This window comes from Eupeodes corollae, chromosome 1 (assembly GCF_945859685.1).
Source record: "Eupeodes corollae chromosome 1, idEupCoro1.1, whole genome shotgun sequence".
In the NCBI taxonomy this organism is placed as follows: domain Eukaryota; kingdom Metazoa; phylum Arthropoda; class Insecta; order Diptera; family Syrphidae; genus Eupeodes; species Eupeodes corollae.
Window position 1 is genome coordinate 285,224,644 of NC_079147.1, and position 12,390 is coordinate 285,237,033.

The following is a 12,390-nucleotide window of genomic DNA, read 5'->3' on the forward strand; positions in this document are numbered from 1 at the left end:
ATTCAAAAAAATATTGAAACATTTGGTACACTTCAAATATCTCCCGAACCAATAACATAAGACTTCAATAAAATTTTATATTATTCCGTGTGTCGTGGTATAAAATTGCTATCATTTAAAAAAAAAGCAACCAACAATTGTCACTTCGAACTCTTTTTGAACAATAAACTAATTTGTTTCCTTACGTAAATTAAATAAGTTGGCCTAACAGCTCGAAGAGAACCAAGGCATAGTGGCTTACAACTTTCAACTTAAGCCGAATCCGAACGTCTAATTTAAGGAATCATTTTTCACAACAAGAATTACTCTTGTAGAATTTGTCAATTCCTCGCAAGGGGCAGTACCCGTGGAAAAAACTTTAGATGGCATAGGCACTAGGCAGGGATTGAACCCAAGACCTTTGAGCTTTACCCTACAGACTAAGCCATTAGGTTAATTGATTCAAACTTGGAATTTAAGATTTAAGTAGATTCGGGTTTTTGTAACTTCCCTTAGAAAGTTGTTGTAATTAGTCAGATTGTTCGAACTGGAAATTTTGACATTTCTTGGCATTCCAAGGTTTCTAGAATCAAAGGTTTTAGAAAGATGAGTATGTAGATGTATATTCGTGTTTACGTACATAGAAATACATGCGTAAGTACGTTTGTACAGCTGAACGTTCGGAATACCTTTTTTGATCAGAATCTCAAGAACTAGAAATGTTGTTTCTCAAAATAATTACATCAAATGATGCAAACAAGATTTTCATTTTATTGAAGCGATTTAAAAAGAGGCTGGGATGTGACCCATACTGATAACTTCACATCCCGTCTGTCATTTGTACTTTAACAAAATATTCTCAATATTTTGTGCGCGATAAATAATTTAAAGTCAATTCTTTCTTCTTGCCATATTTGAGTCGAAAAGCATTTCTTAACAGTTTTTTGTTGTTTCTGTTGAATTTTGTAGTTTGATTTCAAAATCAATTTTTTTGTTAATGAGTTTTTTGGTCAAAATGCAATTTGTACCAATCTTAGTAGCATTTCTTGAAAATTTTAATTTGGTATACAAACAAATACAGATCGCATTTTTCTAAGAAAGTTAAGCACAGAATAAAATCATTTTGAAGTCAATACCATCATAATGACACATGGAGGGGGAGAGGACCTCCTATTTGTATGCTGAAAGAATTTTCAATCCTTAGAAGAGGCAGTACCCGTGAAAAAATACTTTAGGTGGCACTGAAACTTTTTAATTCATATAGACCTTAGACTAACACACTTCTTCTGTGTCAAAACTTGCCTTGACAACTTCTAAAAATTCTTTTTTACCACGGAATTACACTTTTTTTTAAAATATTACAAAAATAAAACCAACACTTCAATCTTAAAATATATGAAATGGTATTGTAAGTTTTGCTTTTGTAATATCAAAATCTTAAACTTAGAGCATATTTTTCGTAGAAGCTTGAAAATATTCCTCCTTCAGAATCTTATCCACTTATTCGTTTAAAATTCCAGACAAGAGTCTCAAAAGGTTCCTTCGAATTATTTCATTTTCCAAACCTAAACCAAATTTGGCATTTCTTGTTAAAAGAATCGTAAAGAAATTCCTTTTACTACACTGCATTCAATCTGCATAAGCAAAGCAAATGTATTTATTTTTTCATCAAAACCAACATAGGAATGTTTGTCCCAAAGAGCAAACCAAAGTAATAAGCTTTTCTTAATCCAAACAAAATCCTTACAATCCTTGCATCTCCCATTTCAAAACAAAAACAAACAAAAATTCCTTTTTACAGCTTACCCGGATAATGTCAGCTACCATTGATGCAATAAACATGTTGTCCAGCTTGACGTCCTCGTTCTCAAGAATATCCTATATAAATAAAGGAGAAGAAAAAAAAAACTAAAATAAAAGTCAAACACAAAAACATCATCATAAAAACAATAAAATCCTTGAAATAACCCTAGAGAAGTTTTGCCTTCCCTCATATCGTCATCCTTAACATCTACGCGATGAACACTTACTTTCAAACTACCCCGAGTACAATACTCTGTAATTATGCAGATATTAGGTGGATCGGTGCAGGCTCCAATGAAAGCACAAATGTTGTCATGGCGAGTGTCCCGCAGCTATACAATCGCATCGCGTACCATCGCAAGCAATCCAATATCAATGCAAAAAGGACATAAAAATGGACAAAAGGATGTAACAAAATGAAAATGAATAAGAAAGGACACAACAATTGCAAACAATCGCATCCTTGAATGAGTGAGAATTTTATTGCTTGCAAGAGTATTTTTGCTTACCAGCTTGAGTTCCTTTTTCATCTCCCGCGTTATGTCAACACTCTTTTTGCGGACTTTCTTAATCGCATACAATTGACCCTTGTACAATCCGATGGGCGTGAATATGGTCGTGTAGCGGAAGTCCGCATCCGGATTGGAGCTTAAACTAACTTGACTCGTCCTTATCAAAGGATGGGTGGACTATAAAATATCTTAAGAGTTAGTCTATTTGCTTTTTAGGAGATGCAAACGCACATTGCGTCGCACTTAAAGACCAACACCAATTTATGAAACTTATAATTACCTACCCGAGTTTGTTTTTGACTAGATGTTTCTTTTTCGTTCTCATGAATCTGCACTTCTCGAAAATCGATTTTCCAGAGCAAACTATCGAGTTCCTGTTCATAGCGCCAATTACGATAAAGCACCAGCGATACGATGCTAAGTAAGAGGAGAGCTCCACCAGCAATCCCCGCTGATATTTCACCTGTGTAGCCTGGAAATTAAAACAAAACTCTATATAAACATACGTATAAAAGAATGTTATGTTCATATGTTTCAAAGGGTTTGCTTTAGTATTTTTTGTTTATTTACGTTTATGTTCCAGGAAGGATGAAAGCTTTTTTAATTAAATTTTAAACACTACATCAGAAACAGGAATTCATGGGTAGGTGTATTGGACAAAATTAATGAAGGAGTATTTCCAATGGAAAAAGGTGATGAGACAAGAATTAAGACTAATGCAGAGGAATTTGTGTTACTTTTTATATTGATCGAGTGATTCGATGGAATTTTGTATTATTTTTAGTTCAGATCATTTAAAAATAAATGAAATGGATTTGGAATCTAATATTACGTTAAAATGAAACTGCAAAGAGAGTTTTTGATGAAATACCAACGCTTTTTTTTAAGCTCAATATTGGTCGTGACTTTCACAAAAATTTAGTATAAATATAAAATTGGACAAATGCAAACAAAATGTTTACCAAAAATGTTCACGTGAATTTTTGGGCGATAATAAAGTTCGTTTATAAAAACAACGGGTGCTTTTTTTGACGTGTGGTTTTAAATCTAGAAATACTTTTTTTGACAGCTGCCACTTAATTCATAATTCTTAATTAATTCTTCTTAATTCTTCAAAATGAACACTATGATTAATTATTTTATTATATAAACGGTGATTTTTTAAGAGCTTGATTCGCATAAAATTTGCAAAATCTCATCGATTCTTTATTTGAAACGTTAGATTGGTCCATGACATTTACTTTTTGAAGATAATTTCATTTAAATGTTGACCGCGGCTGCGTCTTAGGTGGTCCATTCGGAAAGTCCAATTTTGGGTAACTTTTTCGAGCATTTCGGCCGGAATAGCCCGAATTTCTTCGGAAATGTTGTCTTCCAAAGCTGGAATAGTTGCTGGCTAATTTGTGTAGACTTTAGACTTGACGTAGCTCCACAAAAAATAGTCTAAAGGCGTCAAATCGCATGATCTTGGTGGCCAACTTACCGGTCCAATCCTTGAGATGAATTGTTCTCCGAAGTTTTCCCTCAAAATGGCCATAGAATCGCGAGCTGTGTGGCATGTAGCGCCATCTTGTTGAAACCACATGTCAACCAAGTTCAGTTCTTTTCAGATCTTTGCGTAAAATCTTCCATGTGGTCGAATAACACAAACCCAATTGTTGCGAACGGCGACGAATCGACATTTCACGGTCTTCAGCAACACTCTCAGAAACAGACGCAATATTCTCTTCTGTACGCACTGTACGCATTCGTGTGGTTGGTTTAATGTCCAATAAAGTAAACTGAGTGCGAAACTTGGTCACAATCGCATTAATTGTTTGCTTACTTGGTCGATTATGTAGACCATAAATCGGACGTAAAGCGCGAAACACATTTCGAACCGAATACTGATTTTGGTAATAAAATTCAATGATTTGCAAGCGTTGCTCGTTAAAAAATCTATTCATGATGAAATGTCAAAGCATACTGAGCATCTTTCTCTTTGACACCATGTCTGAAATCCCGCGTGATCTGTCAAATACTAATGCATGAAAATCCTAACCTCAAAAGAATCACCCTTTATTTCGAATGAATTATTCCACATTTTTGGTATTTCCGACTCTTTTTTAACAGCACGTATTTAAAAAAAATAAGAACAACCAAAAAAGTATGAATTTTGAAAATTGAATTTTCACGAATCGATTTAGAAAGCTTTAATTAAGTAAAATTATTAAGGCGCTCGATTTTTAGATGGGGTAGGACCGAAAATCAGTGGACAGAATGTACTTCGTTTTGAAATTAGACACTGAAATTCATATTAATTCATGATTTTATTGCGCACATATTATGTATTAGAATCATAAAAATGATCAGAATTCTTTTATATACATTTTCCATCAGGAAATAAACCATGGTGTAAATTTGAATTCATCAAATTAGTTTCCGATTAAAGAAATAAACTTCGGTGTATACTTTTTTCGAAATGAATTCTGAGTTTTGGAGTTTTTTACACTAATGGTATATTTAATCCATCAAATCATCGTGTATTTTTCACACTCTTGGGAAATATTTTCCAACAAAAAGTGGTGTAAATTGTATACCATTGAGTGTAAGAATTGAGCTTATTTTCAGAACATAATATACACCTCTAGAGTATTATTTATTCTAGTTAGCAGAACCATTTGTATACCACTAGCACAATTTAAATACCAAAATACGGTATACTTTTTGTACAGCTGGTGCAAATTTTAAACGGGGACGCGGTATAATTTACACTGAATCGAAATTAAATGTTCAAATATTGCACCACAAAGTGGTGTATTTTTTATATTCAAAATGTATATCACGAAAGTGTAAAATATACCCCAAATATTTTGCTGCATTTTTGAATTTTGTGCTACTTTAGTTATAGTGTTTAATTTCTTCTTAAAAACCAAACGTCTTAAGTAGAAGAACGTATTGTATCCAAGATGTGTTATGGCCTTATTATTAAGAACAAACATTCCCATTCAATTTGGAAGACAACTAAGTGGCCGCCTTGACAGTATAGGCATTTTATCACGTTATTTTTCCGATTTATAAACTAGGTGCACATGATCGATTGTGGAACTTTAAATATGTATCATTCCGAGCCATCTTTTATGAACTAGAAGTTGTCCAAATTTATATTCTAAATTACACAAAAAAGTCGTTTAAAAAAAAAACTCTCATTACGCTAACCATTAACCGAAACGATATTCCTGTAGAACTATTTTTGAAAAAAGTGAAAAATTCCATTATCAGCAGCAAACTGTCGATGTTTGTATATGCATTCGCCTCTCAAAAATTACGTAAGTTTTTTCCAATGTACTATGCGGAAAATTTATTTGCTACCGTAACCGCTGAGATGAAAATAAGCTTCGTCAGGAAAGATTAAGTTCAATAAGGTTTTAAAATTGGCAACAAAATTATACTTTTTAATGGATTTTGTGGTCGTAATTCCGAAACTGACTTTAAAATCACTCGAACTAGTCACTTTTTTGAAATAACAGCTCTTTTGGAACTTCTTTAATTCGTTGATTACTTTCATTTCTATAAAGAGTTTTTATTATTTTATACATAACTTTAATATTCGAAATGAATATTTTCAGATTCTTATTTACATTTAAAAACGGTATAAGAGTATTTGTTGGGTGCGGTGAAATAAAGACAAGTAGATATAAAAGCCAAATTTCAAGAATTGGCCTCATTTCTCTTATGCAAAGTGTAATAAATCCAATTTTCAACAGTTGTGTTATTACATTTTAACAAAGTGAGATAAAGCCAAATTGATGTTATTTTACTTTCAACGGTGTGGTTTGTCATTAGTGCAAAGAAACTATGAATACACTTTACTTCGCACCTACCCCAAATCCTACAATGTGCCCTAGGAATGGGTTACATACCTCACTGTAAAAGTAAGTTGGTCTTATATCTCAAAATAGTTTGGCCTTATCTCACATTTTCAGAGTGCAGTTTGACCAACTGCTGAAAATTGGTCTAATTTTACTTTGGGAAAGTGAATTAAGGTCAAGTTTTGAAAGTTGGTCTTATTAAACTTGGCCTTATTTCACTGCACAATTTTTTTGTTCTTAAGTTCTTTCGCCGTCTAAATAAGGTTTAGTTCTTTTATTATATCGAAAAAATTATGAAATAAACATTGAAAACAGGCATTTTTAAATTTGTGTATAAATCAGAATTTTAATTCAAAATCAGCATAAAAATTGGCTTATTTTGATTTGATTTTTATAAGTATTTTTCAAAACCATGGAAGCACAAATTCGAGGTTTTTCAAAGTTTCATAAAGAGTCAAATGAATACTCATACCTAGGGCAATTTAGAGAAATAAAGTGACAAACTGCATTCATTTAGGAGATAGTTAAACCTTAAAAAACCGTATCATAGATTTTTTAACCTTTTTAAAGAGCTATATTTTAAATTGTTTATCTGATTGAGAAAGTGTTATGAATGCAGTATAACAAAATCTTTTATACAAATATTATTTGATGTTTTCATCAGAAAAATAGTCTAATTTTGATGACCAAACACTGTCCAAGAATCTTTGTCTAATTGAAGATGATTTTAGACCTAAGCGGTAGCCTTCACCTTCAATTTCCGGACCAATTGGATTTGTTAGCGATAAGCTAGTGCGTGAAATGTTTTGATAACCATGAATGGAGTCTCATACTCTCACCTACATTTAGTTGAAATATAACTTTTGTCGTATACAACTCCTACGATTTTTTTTCGGTCGGTGCTTCATTTAGGCCAAAAACCTTCTTTTTGGAACTAACTGTACCCACTTTAAAAATAAGTTTAGAAAATTTTGTAAAGTTTATCAAGCGACGCATTTCGTTGTGCGGATTTATGACACTGACTTTCATCCAGTGTCAAAATAACTGTTGATTTAAAAAGTAACCCCTAGATGGCCTACTAAGTGTTTGCTGCCATTGAAGTTCTAAACTATTGACAGTAATAAGTCTATATACAATATATCTATATGATCAAAATACTGGAGCTCAAAATTCTGTATGTTAAAATTTTGTATACCAAAATCCTGTTTTTCAAAATGCTTTTAATTTTGTCAGTCTATTTACAGCATGTTGAATTTTAAAAACAGATTACTTTTACAAAGAATATAATGTGTTTTCATTGGCATACTTCCTTTGAACATATAATATAATGAACATATGATAATTCATGTCTTTGAATTGTTGTTGTAAATACATTTGTATATCAATTGATATGACTTATTAATGTATTCTTTTTTTATACTTGTTTGGAGCTTCAATAAATGATATAATTTGCATGCGAAAATCGAGTTCTGCTTTTGTTGTTCTCTATAATGGTAGTACCTGTGGCATGATGGTTAATGCGTTGGACTGTCATGCCAGAGGCCTTGGGTTCTATCCCTGTTTATGCCATCTACAGTCTTTTCATGGGTACTGCCTCTTGCGAGGAATTGACAAATTCTTCAAGAGTAATTCTTGTAATGAAAAGTGCTTTCTTTAATTTGTCGTTCGGATTCGGTTTAAAACTGTAGATTCCTTCCATCCCTGACAACAGTTCTCGCACACAGGAATAGTTGAGAGTTGGCAGTCACTAGGCCCTAGTTCTCAAACGGGCTGTTGCGTCACCCAATTTATTTATTTATAATGGAAGCTTAAGAGCGAAATTTTGCAAAAATACAGTATTTTTAGATAATATTTTGCTCGTACAGCATTTTAAGAAAAAGAATTTTGAAACACATTATTTTGACAACACAGTATTTTAAGATACAGTATACTAACCATACAGTATTATGAATATACAGTATCATACAGAATTTTAACTATACAGTATTTTAAAATACAGCATTTCGACCCGCTCCCTAATAAATCAAATTAAGATTTTTGCTGAAAGTCGATGACAATTTAATTTTTCAAAAAGTGGTCTTTAAAATGTCAATATTTTTACCAATTTTCAAAAATAAAATTTGGTTATTCTTTGAACTGTTAGCTTTTACTTTTTTAAGGGTAACGACAACTTTTCAGCACTAAAGTGGTAACAATATGTTATGAGATAATTTTGACAAATTTTCTACTTTTTTTTATTTCTGTTATTTAAATTCTGCCCGATCTTATTTGCAACGAAGAGTAATGTTTTTAATATCTGGTAAAATTTTGAGAAAAATCTAATTTACAGTTTTTTTACAAAAAAATAAGAAAAATTTACAAAAGTTAATCAAAATTCAATTTCTACTCAAATATCTTTTCAAAAATTTGACATTATGGCTTTTAACTAATTTTATTTTACAAAAATATTGTTTTTAACATTCGAAAAAAATTGAGATTTTCGACTTAAATATCCTTTAAAAAATGTAAGATATTAGCATTAAATTAATTTTTTCTTTTAAAAAATATTGTTTTCAATAATCGATGAAATTTTCAAAAAAAATCGAATTGACTGTTTCTTACAAAAAAACCTGCAAAAAAACAATACTAAAACTTGGTGAGCATTTACTTTCGACGCTATCTTTTCAAAAATTTAAAATATTGGCTTCAATCTTATTTTATCTCCCAGAATATATTACTTTCGACATTCAATAATTTTTTTTAAAAATCCAACATTCTGTTTTTTTATAAGAAATTAAAATCTACAAAAAATAGTACGCGAATTTGGTAAAAAAATGATAATGACGTCAAATTCATTTCATTTATCCAATTTGTATGTGTTTATATAAGAAATAAAAACTTTTAAGAAATGCTATTAAAATAATTAAATACACCTATTTCATAATATGCAAAATATTTTTAGTAACTTTTAAATTAAATTAAGAATAATTCATCTGACAACTTTTGTAACAAAACACGTAAACCTACAAACTCTTAAGCAAGACAAATCGACAGACGGGATGGGAAGTTATCAGTGTGGGTCGCATTACAGCCTCTTTTTTTTGGTATTGACATTAAGAATAAAATTCAGGGGTGGCATCGGCTAAGGTGATTTATGATAAATGACAGTCTAAATAATAATGATAGTCGGTGATTGTCAGTTTGACTATCAAAAACATGATAGTCAGTTATCACTTTAGCCGAATCCACCGCACATTGAAATTATTTCGACTTCTTGCTTTCTTCTTCCTAGATAAAAATAAATAAATTGGGTGGCGCAACAGTTCTTTGCGAACTAGGGCCTAGTGACTTACAACTCTCAACCATCCCTGTGTGCGAGTAATGTTGTCAGGAATGGAGGGGACCTACTGTTTATATGTCGATTCCCAACGGCTAATTTGAGAAAGCACTTTTTCATGACAAGAGTTACTCTTGGAGAATTTGTCAATTCCTCGCAAGAGGCAGTACCCTTGAAAAGACTTTAGATGGCATAATCAGGGATCGAACCCTAGACCTCTGGCATGACAGTCCAACTCATTAACCATCATGCCACGGGTACTACTTGCCTAGATAATAAACAAATTTAAGGATCACTCAAAACTTGCATATTTAACTAACGTACTCTATTTCTGTGTTTTTCCAATATAAGGTCAATAAAAGGTTTCATTTTGAACAGCGTTATATAGGATGATGTCACTTTTGTTAGTATCAATTTGAAAACTATGCCATTACTAAAAATGAAATGATATACTCATCAACAAAGCACTGCCATTTTTAAAATTAACCACAAAAATGGTTAACATTCATATTTCTCATCAAAAGGCCACCGAGATAGTTGAACTTAACACCTTAGGATACGTGAAACATAGGTGAAATGACAATACTTAACAATCTTAATAATCAATTCAAGACTTTAAGGACGAAATTGATGAAACCATCGGTGACAAACAGTGGTAGATGTTAGAATTGGCTTCAAGTATAATATTTGAGGAGATGTTACGATAGCCATGGTGGATAATTGCCTGGTATTGTTTTAAATACCTTCTTCTTTTAATGAAAAAACAATCAATTTCTTAAAAACAAAAGTTCGATATTTAATATCAAAATGAAACTTCTTATTTTGAAAACCATATTCCAGAGTCTTATTTAGTACCAATGTATGCGTTTAAACATCAATCATTTAGATATTATTTACATTTTCACAACCGAAGGTTTATGTTCTCCTAATCACCTAATCGTACATAATCGGATTCAATCTACATGGGAAGGAAGCCGACGATAGAATTACTAATCTCACGAGGTTAAAGATTCTAATCTTACTTAATTGATAGATTTTGTCAAGAGATACGGTTAAATAAAAGGTTGTGATAATCCGAATCCAGTTACATGGCTCATAGGTTAAAATTAGTGATAAATTAAAAAAATTCAAATGAAAACAAAAAGTTACGGTTTCTATCTTTAAAAGGATCATATTATGAGCCAGCAACCCACAAAATAAAAAAAATAAGTACAAAATCACACGTGCTTCATTACAACTTTTTCAAATAAATCAACATTTATTTATTTCTCCCTACCCGTAAGCTTAACAAATTATTGAATTTTCAATTGATATAAATATTTGTCTTTATTGATGCTTATACATACTATGATTATCTTTGAAACAAAAAAATCAACAATTTACATTAATAAAAAATTAAATTAAAAACATTACGTATACGCCACGCGCACCCGTTTTAACCTGCATTATTTTTAATCTTTTTCCAAAAATTACCTTTCCTCTTTAAATTGAATTTATTACCCTATTACTATGCATACAACTACCATATATGAGTACACATACTTACTTATACATTTCTCTCCATTGAATCCGCATTGTGGTTCAGCTGCCGGCGGTCCTGAACCAATCCACGGAATTTTTCCATACAACTTGAAATCCTGCCAATGAAATAAAATCCAAAAATCGAAAATGTCATTCTTGCATTTGCTGAATCAATACATTTATCGACAACAACAACAACACAAAATCACAAAAGTAAAAAACTACTTAAAAATGCATTTTCCGCATCTGTTATTTCTATGGATTTATTTTGTAAAAATGTAAAGCAATCTACGTATATAAATGTACATTAAACACCCCTCACCTGAATATAGCTCTTAAGTGAATTTTCAATTTTGTAGCATTAGTGAGCATTAAAAAAGAAGAATAAATCGAGAATTAAATAGACAAACAGAGAGCGATACAAACAGAAAAGAAAAGAGTGGGAGAAAGAGGAAAAAGGGACAAAAGGCAACAGCAATGAAAAGCGATTTAAATTCAATAGAAAATTTTATTCACGTTTAAACCGTTTGGAAAATTTTCAAAGGATTTCTGTTGAATCGATTTATACGATGAGTACTTACAGGCAAAGCATCACCCTTTGGGCTATTAAATGTTCCAACTGGAATGAGGCCATGTCCTGTGGTATTTCTCTTGTTAAAAGCCCATCCTCGTGCCAGGACTGTATAATTACCAGATGCATCTCCATTCTCATCGATGTACACGTGATATCTGTTTGAAATACAAAATTCATACATGTATTTATATATATAGGAATTTTGTTTTATTGAATATGTGAAAAGATTATTTAAATTAAATTAATTTACGATATGATGATGTGGAAATAGTTTGTTGTTCAATGCATCATCAGATTTATTATTGAAATTATGAAATATTCAAGCATTTTGAGAGAGTTATTTTGAAACTAAGTATGGGAAGTGATGGTAAGGAAAATAGCTTGGGGTAAAAATATCTATTGGATGTATCTACAAATGAATTTCATCATTAATTTAATGCAAATACATATAATAATTACTTTATGCAAAATGCCAGATCAATTAAGTGTTAAAGTTGCCTTTTCAACAATTCAGAAAATTTAATTTACTCCCTTTAGGTAAAAGAGGGCCTAAAAATCAAGGGTGAGAATTGTAGTTTGACTTTATATAAATATCAATAAGAGGTTTCATTTTGAAATAATTAAAAGGAGATAAATCAATTGACGTTCGTTTCATTGTTAACAGGAAGACATGACATTAACAATTTAAAAAGATATCAGCCAAACTTTCTAATTACCGATTTGTATTCTTATGGATATACATCGATAACTTCACGAATTCCATATTTAAGGTCTTGAAATAATTGTGAATCGATACCTGGATCCAAAAAAAAAGTCTTAAGTTGTTAAATAACT

The 12,390-nt window shown here is 31.3% G+C and overlaps 1 protein-coding gene across 2 annotated transcripts in view; it reads right to left on the reverse strand.

The window, feature by feature from the left end:
* Positions 1-12,390, reverse strand: part of LOC129939328 (speract receptor) — a 141,482-nt gene that overhangs the window by 4,354 nt on the left and 124,738 nt on the right. For both annotated transcript variants that reach the window (XM_056047304.1, XM_056047303.1), the window contains 6 exons: positions 11,564-11,711; positions 11,008-11,098; positions 2,579-2,766; positions 2,292-2,471; positions 2,010-2,114; positions 1,786-1,857 (listed from right to left, as the gene is read on the reverse strand). In XM_056047304.1, coding sequence (XP_055903279.1) covers positions 1,786-1,857; positions 2,010-2,114; positions 2,292-2,471; positions 2,579-2,766; positions 11,008-11,098; positions 11,564-11,711 — 784 coding nt within the window. The remainder of the gene's footprint in view (positions 1-1,785; positions 1,858-2,009; positions 2,115-2,291; positions 2,472-2,578; positions 2,767-11,007; positions 11,099-11,563; positions 11,712-12,390) is intronic.